Source organism: Balaenoptera ricei, chromosome 3 (genome assembly GCF_028023285.1).
Source record: "Balaenoptera ricei isolate mBalRic1 chromosome 3, mBalRic1.hap2, whole genome shotgun sequence".
Classification (NCBI taxonomy): domain Eukaryota; kingdom Metazoa; phylum Chordata; class Mammalia; order Artiodactyla; family Balaenopteridae; genus Balaenoptera; species Balaenoptera ricei.
The window spans coordinates 112,929,722-112,948,935 of NC_082641.1; the positions used below are offsets into that span (position 1 = coordinate 112,929,722).

At 37.1% G+C, this 19,214-nt stretch overlaps 1 protein-coding gene across 4 annotated transcripts in view; it reads left to right on the forward strand.

Annotated features, from left to right (window-relative positions):
• SEC24A (SEC24 homolog A, COPII coat complex component) overlaps positions 1–19,214 on the forward strand; it is a 60,975-nt gene that overhangs the window by 4,592 nt on the left and 37,169 nt on the right. For 3 of the 4 annotated variants that reach the window (XM_059917113.1, XM_059917114.1, XM_059917111.1), the window contains exons 2-6: positions 9,363–9,845; positions 14,144–14,314; positions 16,230–16,307; positions 16,883–17,043; positions 17,335–17,507. In XM_059917113.1, coding sequence (XP_059773096.1) covers positions 9,363–9,845; positions 14,144–14,314; positions 16,230–16,307; positions 16,883–17,043; positions 17,335–17,507 — 1,066 coding nt within the window. The remainder of the gene's footprint in view (positions 1–9,362; positions 9,846–14,143; positions 14,315–16,229; positions 16,308–16,882; positions 17,044–17,334; positions 17,508–19,214) is intronic. The other variant, XM_059917112.1, reaches the window with a different exon arrangement.

The window sequence follows — 19,214 nt, forward strand, 5'->3', positions numbered from 1 at the left end:
TTCTTTTATTTTCTGGTGAAATTTTCTGTGGATTTTTGTACAATAGTATCAGCTAAAACACAGTAGAATATGGGGGGCTTGGTCATCAGTTTAAATGCTAGACTTGTGCTCATATCTCTATTTTAGGCATGACAGAAATGTAAATCTCTTTTAGTTTCACTATGAGGAAAACCATATTTATGATGTATTTTTAATATAGGAAGTCTTTAGTCGTGATCAAAGCATGTTGAGAATAACATGTGGTCTATAACACTGATTGTTGTGGCTGAGTTCCCCTTAATGTTTTCAGTGGGCACAGTAACTTTGGACTCTCATAAGACTCTTTGCATACCTCTAATAGAACTTACTGCATTGAGCTTCTGGTTAGTCTCTGCTGTTAGACTGGGAACTCCTGAAAGACATAAAATAGTAACAATAAGCATAACATTTACTGTTTACTTACTGTATGCCCAGTCACTGTGCTAGGTTGCATTATATGCGTCATTTCACTTAATCCTCACAACAGCCCTATGATAAGAGAACTGTTAGGTTTACTGACCAGGAAACTGAGATGAGTGGTCAAGCAACTGGTTCAAGGTCACACAGCTAATACGTTGTGGAACCTAGATTTAAACTAGGCAGTCTTATTTAACCACTGTTATTCAATTTACCTGGTAGTTATGCCTGAATCAAGGATCAGAACCTTCTCTTTGGTTTCTTTATGTAGGTGGATACATATAATTAGAGTAAACATTTGCTGATATTTTTTGAAATTGCCACCTAGCTTAGTTTCCTTTAGATTGTAATTAATATATGACCTGACCCTCACTTTTGTTAGTATTGAGTCCATTTCTTTGCTGTTTCAGTATCACATTTCATAAATGTCTCGTAGACCCTGAAATTGCCCATACCCCCACTTTGATTCTTAGCATTTGCTCTTCCCCTTTGATTGCTTTCTTAAAGCCGGTACGTATGTCTAGTGACTGACCCACAAGCTGTTTTCATGCAGTAGCATCCATTTGTTGCACTTATAGTTGCAATTGGTCAACTCTTTAAGTGATCAGAGTGTATTTTGATGTGCGGGATCTTTTTCCTCTTACCTTACTATTAAATTTATGTGAAAAGGTAGTTTATTCATTGTGTTCTTGTGACTGTTCAGTAGGCTTTCTTTTTTTTTTTTTTTTTTTATAAATTTATTTATTTATTTATTTATTTATGACTGTGTTGGGTCTTCGTTTCTGTGCGAGGGCTTTCTCTAGTTGCGGCAAGCGGGGGCCACTCTTCATCGCGGTGCGCAGGCCTCTCACTATCGCGGCCTCTCTTGTTGCGGAGCACAGGCTCCAGATGCGCAGGCTCAGTAATTGTGGCTCACGGGCCTAGTTGCTCCGCGGCATGTGGGATCTTCCCAGACCAGGGCTCGAACCCATGTCCCCTGCATTGGCAGGTGGATTCTCAACCACTACGCCACCAGGGAAGCCCCCCAGTAGGCTTTCTTGAAGAAACTTGTAAAGTTAACCTTTATTTTGTATTCATTGAGATAGTGTACCAGAAGTATCTTTTAATTTTTACATTCTAGATTTCATGAATAATAATATGTCAATCATTTTTATATGTCATTGGTTTCTAAAGTTCACAAAGTTCATTTTGAAGTATGTGAGAATCACCAGTACATGAAAATTTTATTAATGTAGATTCTGGGATTCCATTGAGTCCTATAGAATAGAAATTTACAAAGGTAGAACCTAGTATCTGTTTTTGAAGCTGCTGGTTGGGTGATTGAGAAGCAATCACCTGCATCTATTTTAATCTCTCATTTGTTTCTTTTCTACTGTTTCTAATTTGGCTTCTACTTCTATACATCCACCAAAACTGCCCTTAATAAGGCCACAAATGACTTCTTGGTTATTAAGTACGAAAAATATTTTTCATTCCTTTTTTTTTTTTAATTCTTTTTTTTTTTTATTTTTATTTATTTATTTATTTATTTATGGCTGTGTTGGGTGTTAGTTTCTGTGCGAGGGCTTTCTCTAGTTGTAGCAAGTGGGGGCCACTCTTCATCGTGGTGCGCGGGCCTCTCACTATCGTGGCCTCTCTTGTTGCGGAGCACAGGCTCCAGATGCGCAGGCTCAGTAATTGTGGCTCATGGGCTCAGTTGCTCTGCGGCATGTGGGATCTTCCCAGACCAGGACTCGAACCCGTGCCCCCTGCATTGGCAGGCAGATTCTCAACCACTGCGCCACCGGAAAGCCCTCATTCCTATCTTTTAATTGCTCTCTTTTACCTAAAATGTTGGTGTTCCTCAGAGCTTTCTGACCTGGTTCCCTTCTTTTTCTTCTTTTCTTAAAAAAAACAAAAAACAAAAAAACAATAAAGACAGTAAACATTTATTATTTCACATAGTTTCTGTGGCTGGCTCTTTTCTTACTCTGTACATACTCCCTGCATGATATTATTAATTCTCATGATAGCAAATATTGCACATATGCCAGTGAGTTCCAAAGTTATATCATAAGCTGAAACCCATCTAGATAGATGTCTTTCTATTGGACATTTCCACTTGAATCTCTTGGTGACACCTAAAGTATGTTGAAAATAATTCTTCATTCCCTCTTTCCTTTGCTATTCCCTGCTTTGTATATTCAGTCCCCATATTCAATTCCACATCAAATTCCATTGGTTCAGTTTTCTCTATCAGTTTTTTTTTTTTTTTTTGGCCACACTGCGTGGCTTGTGGGATCTTAGTTATATATACTATATACCATCTTAATAGGGGAAGGGGAGAGAGAGAAGGGTACTTATGGGAAAACAATTTTTAGGAAAGATAAATTGGTCCTTAGTAGAATAGATGGGAGACTTGATCATTTTGTGACAGTGTATGTTTAGGTGTGGTGTGGAGACTTCTCATCTCAGGTAATGAGGCAGTCTTCTCTGGTTGCTCCTGGGGAGGAGATTTATGACAACTTAATTCTTTTGAGTTCTTTTGGGAAGCTCTGCTTTTGGGCAGGTAAGTGATTCCCGAAACTCATGCCCTGTACTCAAAATAATTTTTATGCCATGGTGGTATATTCTGGACCCCTTTAATGTCTCTGATCTATTATTTTGATGGGCTACATAATTTATTAATGACTTCAAAATAATATTAAAATCCATTTAGTAAAAACTTCATTACGTATTTACTACTGCATTTCTAATGAACTATTGCAAGTTGATACATATAAAAATAAAAATTTCACATTATAAGTCACTCAAAATGGATCTATGATAATGACTACTACAAAGCAGGTTCTTTTGTATTTGTCTTTCTACTGTGTGGTCTTATGACTGCATATTCTTTTCATTTTCTTCATTGATATACTGTAAGACTTTTGCTTATTTTGTTCATTTTGATGATATTTGGCTTTCACTTGGGTGCACTTGGCTTGAAGGCCTCTAGCATGATTGGCCCGTGATAAAACAACAAATAAAATACGAGAGTGGGCCATGAAATCTTGTGGCAATACTAGGCTGTGAGATGTTGGTTTTTATCCAGATAACCCAGAATATGCTTATAAGTTAACTTTTTACAAATGTTTTCATTGATTCAAACACCTCTGTATTCCCACTGCTGCTGTTTAGTCAATTATTTCTTACCTGGATTACTGCTATAGACTCCAATCTCTTCCAATCTCTGATCTCTCCTCCAATCCCCAAGAGGTTCTTTTATGTCCTAACCTCCTGCCTCACTTCAGACATTTGACTCAGTCACTTGACTCTGCGGTGCCATACTGATTTTTCAGACTGCCCTTTCATGACCACAGGCGATTGCACATGTTGTTCCTTTTTCTTGCACATGTTGTTCCTTTTTCTGGGAACACCCTTGACAGTCCTTTTCCTGGGGCTAACTCCTATTATCTCTTAAGATTTCACTCTGTTTTGTCCCTACCTGGTTATATGTCTTCCTGTTTGGACTATAGCTACTTGAGGGCAGGGATGGAGTGGACCTTACTCACCTTGTGTCCTCAGTAGATATTTAGTAAAGTCTGTCTTTTCAATTAGTCAATGAATGGAGTGTTCCTAACCATTTGTAGTAAAATGAATGATTAGCCTAAATATAGTGTTGACAATAAAATTAATTAATAGTCTAAGATCTAAGAAAGAAATGAAAATTTTATTCCAACCAACCTGAGGATTATAACCCGGAAGACTGTGTTTTAGAGAGCTCTGAGGAATATTCCATCTGTTAGAGGTCAAAGTACAGTTATATACCTTTTTGAGACAAAGGAATATACATCAAATCACGTATTGACAGTTTACGTAATCCAGATCTGCATGTACAAAGCTAGTAGTAGAGTGTTCTTGGCAGAGTAAAAAGTGAAGAACCCTACAATAGAAGCATTTTTAAGCTTGTTGAAGGAACGTTAAGAAGGTGGATGTGGCTGGAGCTGAGCAGAGAGGAAGAGTAGGAAATTCTTTGAATAGCTTGCTAGTAACGGCCTTTGACCATTAAAACAGAGTAATTGGGGCTTCCCTGGTGGCACAGTGGTTGAGAATCTGCCTGCTAATGCAGGGGACACGGGTTTGAGCCCTGGTCTGGGAAGATCCCACATGCCGCGGAGCAACTAGGCCCGTGAGCCACAACTACTGAGCCTGCGCGTCTGGAGCCTGTGCTTCACAACAAGAGAGGCCACGATAGTGAGAGGCCCGTGCATTCGCGATGAAGAGTGGCCCCCCCTTGCCGCAACTAGAGAAAGCCCTCACAGAAACGAAGCCCCAACACAGCCAAAAATAAATAAATAAATAAATAAATAAAAAACAAACAAAAACAGAGTAATTGATGTCAGTTCACATAGTGGCCTTACCATAAGCAGTTACTAAACTCAAAGAATTGGTGTTCCATTATATGGACAGGGCTTTGAGTGTCTAGTGGAAATTATTCATTAAGCCATTTTGGATTGTATGATAAACTGTTATAAGGTAGAATTGTAAAGGTATGTGTTTATTTGGAACTGCAAGTCTGCTCCAAGTCGGCTTAAATACAGCCTGCATAGACATCTTTCCAAAGTTAGAGATATCAGATAAAAAGACCCCTTGGCCTATACAGATGAACAGATATTATTTACTAACAACAAAGTCAAATTAGGATGGAAACAGCCTAATAAGAGAAGAACCATGCATAATAAATACAACAAAGATAGAACTAATGAATCTGTGGTTCAAGACATTGGCTTATTGTCTGAGTTGACATAGTCTATGTTAAACCTAATCTTAAAGAAAAATTGAACTTTATATTAAAATTTGTTTAAAGAACAAGTAAAAAACAAATAGAATTAGAAGACGACAGGATACTTACTTCCAGATCAGAAAGAACGTATTATCCTGGCACTGTTCCATTAAAATGAAATGAACGTTCAATATTTTAAAAAAAGAAAGTCGGAAATGAGACCAGAAAGGAGGCCAGGGACATAGAGGATATTATAAGCTAAGATAAAGACTTTGAAAGTTTTGAGTAGGAAGTTGATATGATCCATGTTTTAAAAGGTAATAGGATGTGTAGGAAATAAATCATAGAGGGATAAAGGAGGATGCAAATGTATCAGTTGGTCACGGGCTTTCAGACTTTGACTATAATCTACAATAAATATTTTAGTGACCCAGTATATATATTCATATATGTATGTATTTGTAATGAAACCTTACAATACTTGCCTTATTACATGTAATGTCCTGCAATATTTTCCATTCTTAACTATGTTCTTTTTCATTACAGAAAAGATAGTTTGTAACTCATTGATATTTTCCTTTTTTTTTTTAATTAATTAATTTTATTTTTTGGCAGCATTGGGTCTTTGTTGCTGCACGCAGGGTTTCTCTAGTTGCGGTTAGCAGGGGCTACTTTTCATAGCGGTGTGCCTGCTTCTCAATGCAGTGGCTTCTCTTGTTACGGAGCACGGGCTCTAGGCGCGTGGGCTTCAGTAGTTGCGGCCCATGGGCTCAGTAGTTGTGGCTCACGGGCTCTAGAGCACAGGCTCAGTAGTTGTGGCGCACGGGCTTAGTTGCTCCGCGGCATGTGGGATCTTCCTGGACCAGGGCTCGAACCCGTGTCCCCTGCATTGGCAGGCGGATTCTTAACCACTGCTCCACCAGGGAAGCCCCTAAATTTAATTTAAATAAAGTATAAGACATCTTTACGAAAAAAGCATGAAATATAATTGGAAGATATAAAACAAGTTTTGAATAAATGGAGAGATACATACCATGTTTATGATAGAAAGGAAGCTGTTTTTGTTTTTGTTTCTTTCCTGCTGTGCTGCATGGCTTGTGGGATCTTAGTTCCCTGACCAGGGATTGAACCCTGGCCCTCGGCAGTGAAAGTGCAGAGTCCTAACCACTGGACCGCCAGGGAATTCCTGAAAGATTTTCTATCATAAAATGTCAAACAATCCAAAATGAGTATATAAATCAAATGTAATTCCTATTGACATTTTACTTTTTTTGTGTGGGAGACTGCATAGTCTTATATTTTTGTGTATGTCTGAAAATTTTCATAATAAAAAGGTTTATAAGAAAGGTATCATACTTACCTCTCTATAACTTCCTTTTTTTCTCTTGGTATTCTTTTTGTAATTTATTTCAGTTGGTAGATGTACATCTGGTTTATTCATTTTATTGATAATTAGCCCATTGTGTGACTAATCTACAAGTTATTTATTCAATCTCCTGCTGATGGATATTTAATTTGTTTCCAATTTTTCATTATTATAAACATTGCTGCAACTAACACATATGGATCTATTTCTTTTGTCCTGGAAGGATACCTGTTTTTTTTTTTGGTTTTTTTTTTTTGCAGAGCAATGCGTATAGACTCTCTCTCCCCAGCTACATATTACTTATGTGTGTATGCTTTTGTAGGCCTCCCAATCCTACCTCTCTTTCTATATGCATATGCTTATGTATGTTTGTATAAGTATTGTGTAATTTATGAAATGATTCAAATTAGGCTGATGATATTTGTACATTGGTTGCATGGATTGAGGGGGTATGATTGGAAGATATGTATTTTCTTTTTATACCTTTTGCATGTAAACAGTCCAAAGAAATTAGGTTTGTGTGCGTGCCATCTTTTAAAAAATATTCATCTTATTTCTTTTCATTGTTTTGTTTTATGGGCAAAAATGACAGCATATTCCTGAGAAGTGATTCTAGAGATTAATTTTTTAATAACAGCTTTAAAATGTACAGGTCAATGATTTTTAGTGTATTCACTGAAAATTGGAACCATCACTACAATCAGTTTTAAAATATCTTTATCACCCCAAAAAAAGAAACCCCATACCCATTAGCAGTTACTACCCATTCCCTCCTTCCAGCTGTTGTAACCACAAATCTACCTCTGTGTTTGTGGGTTTTCCTGTTCTGGACATTTTATATAAATGATTTATACAGTGTATGATCTTTTGTGACTAATGCCTTTCAGTTAGTATAAAGTTGGGACTTCCCTGGTGGTCCAGTGGTTAAGAATCCGTCTTGCAATGCAGGGGATGCCGGTTAGATCCCTGGTTGGGAAACTAAGATCCCACATGCCGCGAGGCAGCTAAGCCTGCAAGCCACAACTACTGAGCCCACACACCACAGCTAGAGAGCCCGTGTGCTGCAACTACAGAGCCCACACATTCTGGAGCCCGTGTGCCACAACTAGAGAGAAGCCCATGCACTGCAATGAAGAGCCCACGTGCCGCAACGAAGGATCCCACGAGCAACAACTAAGACCTGATGCAATAAATAAACAAATAAACATAAAATGTTAAAAAAAAACCCAAAACATTAATAATCTCAATAGTCTTTAAAAAAAAATAAAGTTTTCAAGGTTCGTCTGTATTATAGCATGTCATCAGTACTTCATTCCTGTTTATGACCAAATAATATTCTATTGTATGGTTATGCCTCTTTTGTTTATCTGTTCATTAGTTGATGGACATTTGGGTTGTTTCTCCTTTTTGGATACTACAAATAATGATGTTATGAACATTTGTGTACAAGGTTTTATGCAGACGAGGAGTGGAATTGCTGGATTGTATAACTATGTTTAACATTTGAAGAACTGCCAAACTATTTTCCAACGTAGTTGCACCGTTTTACATTTCCACTAGCAATGTATGAGCATTCCAATTTCTCCACATCCTTGTCAACATTTGTTACTTTCCAGCTTTTTATTTTTAACCATCCTAGTTGGTGTGAGTGGTATATCACTGTGGGTTTTTTTTCTTTTTTTTTTCTTGGCTGCATTGGGTCTTTGTTGCTGCGCGCGGGCTTTCTCTAGTTGTGGTGAGTGGGAGCTACTCTTCGTTGTGGTGTGCAGGCTTCTCGTTGCAATGGCTTCTCTTGTTGTGGAGCACGGGCTCTAGGTGTGCGGGCTTCAGTAGTTGCAGCACGTGGGCTTCAGTAGTTGTGGTTCCTGGGCTCTAGAGCACAGGCTCAGTAGTTGTGGTGCACAGGCTTAGTTGCTCTGTGGCATGTTGGATCTTCCTGGACCAGGGATCGAACCTGTGTGCCCTGCATTGGCAGGCGGATTCTTAACCACTGCGCCACCAGGGAAGTCCCTCATTGTGGTTTTGATTTGCAGTTCTCTAAATGACTAATAATGTTGAACATTTTTGCATGTGCTTACTGGCCATTTGTTTACCTCTTTGGAAATATATTTGAATGCTATTTAAAGCCTTTGCTCTTTTTTTTTTTAACATCTTTATTGGCGTATAATTGCTACACAATGGTGTGTTAGTTTCTGCTTTATAACAAAGTGAATCAGCTCTACATATACATATATCCCCGTATCTCCTCCCTCTTGCGTCTCCCTCCCACCCTCCCTATCCCACCCCTCTAGGTGGTCACAAATCACCGAGCTGATCTCCCTGTGTTATGTGGCTGCTTCCCACTAGCTATCTGTTTTACATTTGGTAGTGTATATATGTCCATGCCACTCTCTCACTTCGTCCCAGCTTACCCTTCCCCCTCCTGTGTCCTCAAGTCCATTCTCTACGTCTGCGTCTTTATTCCTGTCCTGCCCCTAGATTCATCAGAACCTTTTTTTTTTTTAGATTCCATATATATGTGTTAGCATACGGTATTTGTTTTTCTCTTTCTGGCTTACTTCATTCACTCTGTATGACAGACTGTAGGTCCATCCACCTCACTACAAATAACTCAATTTCGTTTCTTTTTATGGCTGAGTAATATTCCATTGTATATATGTGCCACATCTTTATCCATTCATCTGTTCTGTGGTCATTTTTAATTAGGTTATTTGTCTTTTCATTGTTGAGTTGTAAGAGCACCATATGTTTTACTGTATTTTTTAAAGTATTGCTTTATTTGTTTGTAAAACTAATTTTTCCTCCTCTTATTGGAAGGTCCTGTCCAAAATGCACTGATGTCTTCACAAGTGTCAGTGCGCCAAGGATATAATTCTCAGCTTCCAGGATCCTACCCTCATCTAATACCAGCAAAGACTTTGAATCCAGTCCCTGGACAGTCTAACTCTGGTGGTTCCCAGACTGTTTCTCCACTAAGTAATTATCAGGGACCTGGACAGACTGTTTATAGACCATCTGTGGCTTCTAATCCAGTGACACCTTCACTTTGTAGTGGTCCTGTTCCCCAAATGCCACTACCTACTTCTCAGAACCCAGCTGCTACACCAATGCCTTCTGGTAGCTTTCTTCCTGGAGCCAACATACCACCACCTTTGAATTGGCAATATAACTATTCGTCACAGACAAACCATTGTCCTCGGGCGTCATCCCAACCGACCACGTCTGGGAATACAAATTTGACAAGTCCTCAATATGTTTCTTCTGGAGATACTTCACTTCAAAACAACTTCATAAAATCAGGTAGAGTTCCTATAGGACTGCTTAAAATGTAGAGATGGGAAAATTTTGCTTGTTTAAATGTTTTTAAATTATTATTTCAACCTTAAAATCATATGGAAGGCTATTGATATTTTTGATCATTGTTAATCTTTAAATAGATTACTTCTGTAATCTTTGGGTCAACTTAAAATCATGATTGTTTCTGCTTTGCTTCTTTCCTTTGAAGGTATCCTCTGAATTTCTTTGAGTCACCCATGATATTTCAGGGTTTCAGGTATGCATGCAGAACCACTTACTTAAGTACTGGCCATTACTTTTATTAATGGGTTTTCATCTTGTATTCTAGGGAAGCTTAATCCCTGTGGTCTCTCTTTGGACTTGATCTGAGGCTTGGCTTGTCTAATTGTTATGGCATAGACAATTTTTGGCTCCAGAAACCAGAGAATCCTGGAAGGGCAGGTGAAAACAGACAGTACTTTTGGAGTGAGGAGTATTATTGAGCACATCCGTGGTCAGAAAGCAGTGCACAGAGATTTATCTCTGGTTTTTTTTTAGGAGTTTTATAACTTTAGTTCCTACATTTAGGTGTTTGATCAATTTTGAGTTAATTTTTGTGTATGGTGTTAGTAGGTAGGGATTCAGCTTCATTCTTGTGCATGTGGATATTACAGTTGTCCCAGGACTATTTGATGGAAAGACTATTCTTCCTCCCATTGAATAATCTTGACGCCCTTGTTGAAAATCAGTTGATCATAAATGTAGGGTTTATTTCTGTACTCTGAATTCTATTCCATTGATCTATATGTCTATTTTTATACTAGTACTAAACATCTTGATTAGTGTAGCTTTGTAGTAAGGTTTGAATTTGGAAAGATTGACTCCTCCACCTTTTTGGGTTTTTTTTCAAGATTGTTTTGGGTGTCCTAGGTCCCTTGCATTTCCATAAGAATTTTAGGATTAGCTTGTCAATTTTTGCAATAAAAAGACAACTGTGATTTTGATAGGGATTGTGCTGAATCTACATCAATTTGGGAAGAAAGCTATATACTCTTGGACTGACTTTGATCATTTTATTTTTTAACCTCAGTGCTTGGTCATATATGGTTCAAAAGTAGGTTCATTTAACCGTTTCACTATTCCCTTTTTTTATATTAAAATTTGTCTTAAACACTTATCAACATTAATAGTGTTACTTTGAAAAGCATTTCGGATTCTGTATTGGAATCTGCAGGTTGATTCTGCTCAGCAGACATCCTCAAGGAAATGAACTAGTAAAAGTTTCCAAGTGAAACAGTAATATCAGTCATTACCTTTTTATATTCATTTGTATTTCTGCATCTAGATACTACATGCACTTCATTAGTTTTGTAGTTTGTTAACTGCTGAAACTATTTTTCTTAGCCTCTTGACTAGCCACTGGCCCTGGTGAATGCATTTTGGACTTGTAAAGATTAAGGCTGCTTCTAGAAACTTAGTTTCTTTGGAGAGATCTTCTTATCCATAATTGTTAGACCGAAAATCCTTCTGATTACTTTTATTCTTATTCATTTGACACCATGAGTGAGCATCAGTCACTTGAAGTTAATGAACATTCACTTCTTTATTAAGGTAACATTTATTATATAGAATTTTAGGTCACATTTTAGGTAACATTTTTAGGTAACATTTATATAGGTATCATTTATTGAATGTTTGTTATTTTCCAGCAGTTTACCAAACTTTAATGTGTGTTATCTTATTTAATCTTTACAGCAGTACGTTTTTATTTATTATTTATTTATTATTTTTATATTTGGCTGTGTTGGGTCTTCGTTTCTGTGTGAGGGCTTTCTCCAGTTGCGGCGAGTGGGGGCCACTCTTCATCGCGGTGCGCGGGCCTCTCACTATCGTGGCCTCTCTTGTTGCAGAGCACAGGCTCCAGACGCGCAGGCTCAGTAGTTGTGGCTCACGGGCCCAGTTGCTCCGCGGCATGTGGGATCTTCCCAGACCAGGGCTCGAACCCGTGTCCCCTGCATTGGCAGGCAGATTCTCAACCACTGCGCCACCAGGGAAGCCCTACAGCAGTACGTTTTATAGATAAGAAATGTGAGGCTTGAATAATTTTCCCAAAGCCACAAGAGAATAGGTTGGGAAAAGGTACTATTTAAAAGTAGGTGTAGCCTCTCATTAAAAAGCACGTGATCAATAATCTGAAATATTTTTTTGTCTGTAACAGAAGCCCTCAGGTAGAGCACCTGATTACAGCACAGATGTGGTGAAAGAGACATAAGGAAGTGCCAAAACTTATGAAGGTTTCTATATAAAAGAAGGGGAAAGAAAGATACATAAACTAATAAAATGAACCTAAAAGAAATGTATGACTGCCCTTCTCTTTTCTTAATGAGAACTCTAAAAAAATTCACCAGTTTTTACCTCTGTTTTTTCATCATTGTTAGTAGGTGCCTGATTGTCTGATCTCAGAACTGTATCTAGGGATTTCCTTGGTGGTCCAGTGGTTGGGACTTCGCCTTCCAAAGCAGGGGGTGCCAGTTCTATCCCTGGTCAGGGAGCTAAGATCCCACATTCCTTGCAACCAAAAAACCAAAAAAACCCATAAAACAGAAGCAATATTGTAACAGATTCAATAAGGACTTTAAAAATGGTCCACATCAAAAAAATCTTTAAAACTCCCCCCCACCCCCGTATCTAAGTTATGCAAATTTCTAATTTGCATATTAAAATTCTCTGACTTTTTTTTCTAATGGGACGCCTTTTAGCATGTAATTAGTTTTAGGGATCTCAGAAGGCAGATTCTGAAACTCTAACTATTAGTGTTCTAAATAAGAGTCATTCAACTTGAAAAAAATAATGTCTATTTTATGAAATGTAGCCTATTCTGGATTCAACAATATTCCTCTTAAAGCTGTGAAAAATCTCTATCAGCTCACTTGTATTCTGTTAAACATTAGGTTGTTACATCTTTGTGGCCAGATGTATCAAACATTCTTATTCATGCTGAGTTGCAAATGTACCTTGCCCTTTTGTTCCTTTGACTTGTCTCTCTTGCCATAGATATGTATGGGTGCTTCTTTGATAAGGGAGTTACATGGCAGCAATCTTTGTCTTCACTTTTGACAACAGGGCACTGATTAGTCTTGTTGGGAGATCATTTTTCAATTTGGCCCTGGAGAATTGAACAGTATTGAAGAAACATTGAAATTTTTCATACTTGGGTCTTTATTCCTTTGATTTTACGAAATACAGGGTTTTACAAAATACAGGTAGAATATATTATATGTAAAATTTATTACCTATTTCACTTACAAATTCAGAGGATTAAAAGTCCTTGTAATGAAAAATTAAATCACATGTATTTTATCAGTAGTATTATCAGTAGTATTTTATCTACTTTGTAGACTTTGTTCCTCCTCTTTGGCAAATGAGACGGTGGAAGCAGTATTATTGGTTTGAATGAACAGGTGGTTGTGGGTTTTGGAACTTTCCATGTCACACAGAAGAATTTCCCCAAGAGTAACTGACAATGTTTTTACAGTAGTCAGAACTTACTGTCCTAATAGAAAATTGGTGAAATTGAGGCAGTGAGATACTGGTAGATACAAGGACAAATACCATGTCATTTCTTAGTTTAGTTTGATGGGTACTTTTAAACCTCTTGGATATCAGTGTTTCATAAGGTTTATACGTAAACTTTGGATCATTTCCTGATTTTTAAGCCTAGGGAGTGTTCTTAATATAGTATTTAAGCAATTATTGAAAGTAAACTACTTCTAATTATTATTAGGTAAACACTGAACAGTGTACACATTTATTATCTATTTTAACAGGCTATACCCCCCAAAAAATGAAACAAAATGAAATAAAACTTGGAGAATTTAGGATAACCACAGTAGTGTGTAGTTTTAGAAAGCTAACTCTAAACCTAATTGATGATAGTGAATGGACTATATTGATAGGTATTCATAAAGTTTTATTAATGTTAATTTCTACTGGAATATTTGATGTGGCCTGTTGAAACTGTGACCAGTTAATGAAAAATTAATCAATAAACAGGGCATTGTATCTACTCTATAAGTGATTTGATGCTGACTTTATACTGCTTTAATAATTGACAGGTAAAACTTATGGTAGGAGAGACTTGGAAATGTGTAAAGTATGCATATAAATTAGAAAGTCATTCATCTGGGAAGTTAACTTATTTCTAGTAATTTTTGGTTTGTAGTTGAAATATAGATTTGGAAGTTACTTAGATTCGGTAAAAGGCCGTTTTGGCTTTTTTCTTAAGTTCTTAAGTGACATGTGAAAAACCACTGTTTCCATAGGATCTGCACCCCCCTTAGTGAATCCACCTCTGCCTACCACTTTTCAACCAGGAGCTCCTCTTGGGCCCCCTCCAACTGGAGGACCACCTCCAGTGAGGGCCCTTACGCCTCAGAAATCAACACATAGAGCTGTGCCCCAGCCCACCTTTAATTCAGCTAGCAACCAAGAAGGTAAGCAAGACAAAAACCAAGTCACGTCCTAAAGTTTTGACTCAGGGTGGAAAGATGAATATTATCTGAATTCCGTGCATTCAAGTCATATTCTAACAGAAAATCTAGTTTTTTTGGTTAGGGATGCTCCTCAGGAATTTAGAGTTTAAAAAAGTTTCTCGGTATTCCACTGCCCTATCCTGGGCTGTGGAATAGCTTTTGGGATCACTGTTGACTTTTTTTGTTGCTGTGCAGATTTTAAAAATCATGGCTATAAAGTTACATGTCTATTGGGAGAGGGAGGCAAGAGAGGAACTTTTGCTTTTCTGGACAGGATGTTAGAACTATCCTTTTAATACATTGGCCCTTTTTTATGGAAGCAGTATTTTGCTTGCCACCCTTACTGTAAATGTAACAAATATTTATGAGCCTAAATAAAAAGTCAAATATACAAACATTTTGATGTTTTATAGTTTTAAAGCATTGTCTTCAGAGGTAACTTTAACATATAAGTTTATTAATTTAAACAAAATATTTTATAAAGTAAGAAATTTGATTTTAGCCGTAATATAACCATTGCAACAAGATTGGAAATAGGAAAACAGAAGAGGAGGGGAAAAAAACCACTGCTCATATCCTACTACTCAATATAATCAATATTATCATTTTTGTATTTTCTTCTACCATTTCCTTTTTTTAGTATTGTTAGTAGGGAAAAAACTGACCTGTGTATAATTTGAAAAGAATGGTGTTAACAATGAGTAACAAAATGATAAAGCCATGTCCCACTGGTTGCCACGTGATAATTTTGAATATCAAGCTACAATAAGTATTTAAACTTTTAACCAACTAAAAATATGCTCAATGTTTTTGTTTGTTTCTACAAAACAGTTTTACTAAGGTTTTCTGTATCAACTCATGGCTAAAGACCTGGTGGTCTTGAGAATTGGAAAGGAGTTACTAACTTTATTGAAACTATTAAACTTATCTATTTGGTGTTAAAACTGTTAAAAGTTAGCACCTTTATACTTAGGTGCTAGAGGTTGATGCTATTCATTGATTTTAGTTTCTTCTGTACCCAAATTAGAGCTAATAAATAGCAGAGGTACCTAATGATAAATTTTTATTATTCATTTTAGTGGTTGTTTGCCAGACCAAAGCAATTGTTCTAATTAATATATATCACCTTAAAGTTAACTCTAGATTCTACTCTGTTCCATATTTTTATTTTTTTAATTTATTTTCTTGTATTCTATTTTTTTTGAATTTTATTTTATTTATTTTTTTATACAGCAGGTTCTTATTAGTCATCCATTTTATACACATCAGTGTATACATGTCAGTCCCAATCTCCCAGTTCATCCCACCACCCCCACCCCACCCCACCCCCACCACTTTCCCCCCTTGGTGTCCATACGTTTGTTCTCTACATCTGTGTCTCAATTTCTGCCCTGCAAACCGGTTCATCTGTACCATTTTTCTAGGTTCCACATATATGCGTTAATATACGATATTTGTTTTTCTTTCTGACTTACTTACATATTTTTTAAAAAAGGTTTTTATCCTCATAAATTTATTTCATCCTTAAATAGTATTGATTTTGGTGACTTATTTTAGTGCGTACTGCTCCCTAGAAGTTTTTAATGCTGCTCTCACAACTGGTAAAATCTTTCAGACAGTATATAATTTTATAAACTACACAAAGTACCATTCTTTTTGGAAGCTTATAAAGTTATTTGAAACTTTTGTATATTTTGTATATTTAAAATCTTACATTGTTTGAAAATTTTATTTCAACATTTCACATTTCCTGGGCTGTGGTTTTAAACTATTTGTCATTTGGAAAGTTATCATAAATTTTAGACATTAGCTCAAATCTTGCAAAAATTATAATAATGGTTCTAATTTAAATATTGTTAATAAACTTCCTCCTTAGGTATTATACCAAATACCAATAATGGATCTATGGTGGTTCACAATAGTTATGATGAAATTGAAGGCGGTGGCTTCTTGGGTGAGATGCTATGAAAGTTTTTTTGTTTTTTTTGATATGTGTTCCTTGTAGGAAACAAAGAAGAAAACTTCATAATTATGTCACACAATGATACCTACTGTTAGCATTTTTTATCTCCATGCGTTTAGATTTTTTGTTAGGTTTTTTTCCCCTTTAGGATTGGGATTATGGGCTTTATTATTATTATGTTATGACCGAAGAGTATTTTTGTCAGTTAAATCTATTTAAATTTACTTATCCAGTTGAACATTTAGTATGTTTTAATTAAAGTTGTATTGACTTAAATTTTAGTCTGAATACAAAGTTTAGTACGTGATATGAGATATGAGAGTAAATTAATTATACTAAACTTATTTTTGTGTGTTTACAGCTATAGTCCACTTTAGCTAGATTTTAATCATTGCTCTTACTTTGTTACTAGTATTTATTTGTTTTATTTTACAAAATTGATGAATGAAAGTACTAAATTACCCAAAGGATTTTGGAGTTATAATTTCTATAATTTAATGGATCTGTGTGTTGATTTAAAGTACTCTGGAGTGTAAAATAGAACTTAAAAGTTATCTTGTTTCTAGCAACACCACAGCTTACTAATAAGAATCCTACAATGAGCCGAAGTGTTGGATATTCATATCCCTCCTTACCACCTGGTTATCAGAACACAATACCACCTAGTACAACAGGAATGCCACCCTCTTCCTTGAATTATCCAAGTGGTCCACAGGCATTTACTCAGGTATACTTTCTGTTTTTGTGTTTTTACCTGTATTCCACTTCAGTTTAAACTGTATTCACATGGAAAAATTTTAGGAAGGTATAATTAACATTTTTAACCAGTTAGAATGGTAATGAATATTTCATAAGGCCTTTGTCCTCTTATATATCTCCAGAACCAAAAAATTGACCAGGAAATCTAGATTACAGTGTTGTTATTTAGAGAGAAATTAAGTAACCAAGTCCTTATACTCTTCTCTTTTCAACTGAAGACATTATAAAGGCTACTTACTTTGAAATTATGTATCTTTAGACTCCCTTAGGTGCTAATCATTTACCTGCAAGCATGAGTGGATTAAGTCTACATCCAGAGGGGCTAAGGGTTATCAATCTACTTCAAGAAAGAAACATGCTTCCATTGACACCTTTGCAGCCTCCCGTTCCAAATTTGCATGAAGATATCCAGAAACTCAACTGTAACCCAGAGTAAGGCTTCAAACAGCGCTTCTTATTAAATATGACATTTTACTTGTTCTAAAATTCTTCCAGATTTTTTTTGAGCTTTATGTGTTACGAACAAGCTATACAAATGTATTAATTTATGAAAGTAGTTCTGCATGCAGAAAACAGCACTTTGTTAGTTGCTTACTTGATATTTGAAATGTTCTAAGTCAAGAAATAGAGTTGTAACCCCTGATCTGATAGCTACTCTTATCAGCTCTAATGGGACTATGATATTCATTATCATTATGGTGATTACATTATATTTTCAAAGTCCAAAGGACAGAGACTTGATTCTATATAATCCTTTATTTGCTCTCATTTTAAATTGTTTTTCATAACCAACATAATTATAATACTCTTTTCTCTCTTAAAATTGATTATGAGTTTAAGTGTATATGAAGACTTTCTGATAAATTGAATTTTGTTATTTTTATTTTTTATTTATTTTAAAAATTTATTATTTATTTGGCTGCATTGGGTCTTAGTTGCAGCATGTGGGATCTTCCGTTGCGGCGTGTGGGCTCTTCTCTAGTTGTTGTGCACAGGCTCCAGAGCGTGTGGGCTCAGTAGTTGCAGCACTCGGGCTCCAGAGTGCGTGGTCTCTCTGGTTATGGTGTGTGGGCTCCAGAGTGCATGGGCTTAGTTGCCCTGCAGTATGTGGGATCTTAGTTGCCCAACCAGGGATCGAACCATCGTCCCCTGCATTGGAAGGCGGATTCTTACCCACTGGACCACCAGGGAAGTCCCTAAATTTTTTTTTAAAAATTAATTAATTAATTAATTTTTATTTTTGGCTGCGTTGGATCTTCGTTGCTGCACGTGGGCTTTCTCTAGTTGTGGTGAGCTGGGGCTACTCTTTGTTGTGGTGTACGGGCTTCTCACTGCAGTGGCTTCTCTTGTTGCAGAGCACAGGCTCTAGGTGCACGGGCTTCAGTAGTTGTGGCACACGGGCTCAGTAGTTGTGGCACGGGGGCTCAGTAGTTGTGGCTCGCGGCTCTAGAGCGCAGGCTCAGTAGTTGTAGCACAGGGGCTTAGTTGCTCCGCGGCATGTGGGATCTTCCCAGACCAGGGCTCGAACCCATGTCCCCTGCATTGGCAGGCGGATTCTTTTTTTTTTTTTTTTTTAAATTAATAGACTTTTACTTTTTTTTTAAAAAAAAGTATTTATTTATTTATTTATGGCTGTGTTGGGTCTTCGTTTCTGTGCGAGGGCTTTCTCTAGTTGCGGCAAGCGGGGGCCACTCTTCATCGCGGTGTGCGGGCCTCTCACTATCATGGCCTCTCTTGTTGCGGAGCACAGGCTCCAGACGCGCAGGCTCAGTAATTATGGCTCACGGGCCTAGTTGCTCTGCGGCACGTGGGATCTTCCCAGACCAGGGCTCGAACCCGTGTCCCCTGCATTGGCAGGCAGACTCTCAACCACTGCACCACCAGGGAAGCCCCAGGCGGATTCTTAACCACTGTGCCACCAGGGAAACCCAATTTTGTTATTTTTAAGTAGTCTTTTTAAAACCTTCAGCAAAACTGAGCTCTTCAGTAATACACTTAACTTTTTTTTTTTTAAGATTTATTATTTATTTATTTAATTTATTTTTGGCTGCATCGGGTCTTAGTTGCAGTACTCAGAATCTTCCTTGAGGCATGCAGGATCCTTCATTTCAGTGCGTGGGCTCTTCCTTGTGGTGCACG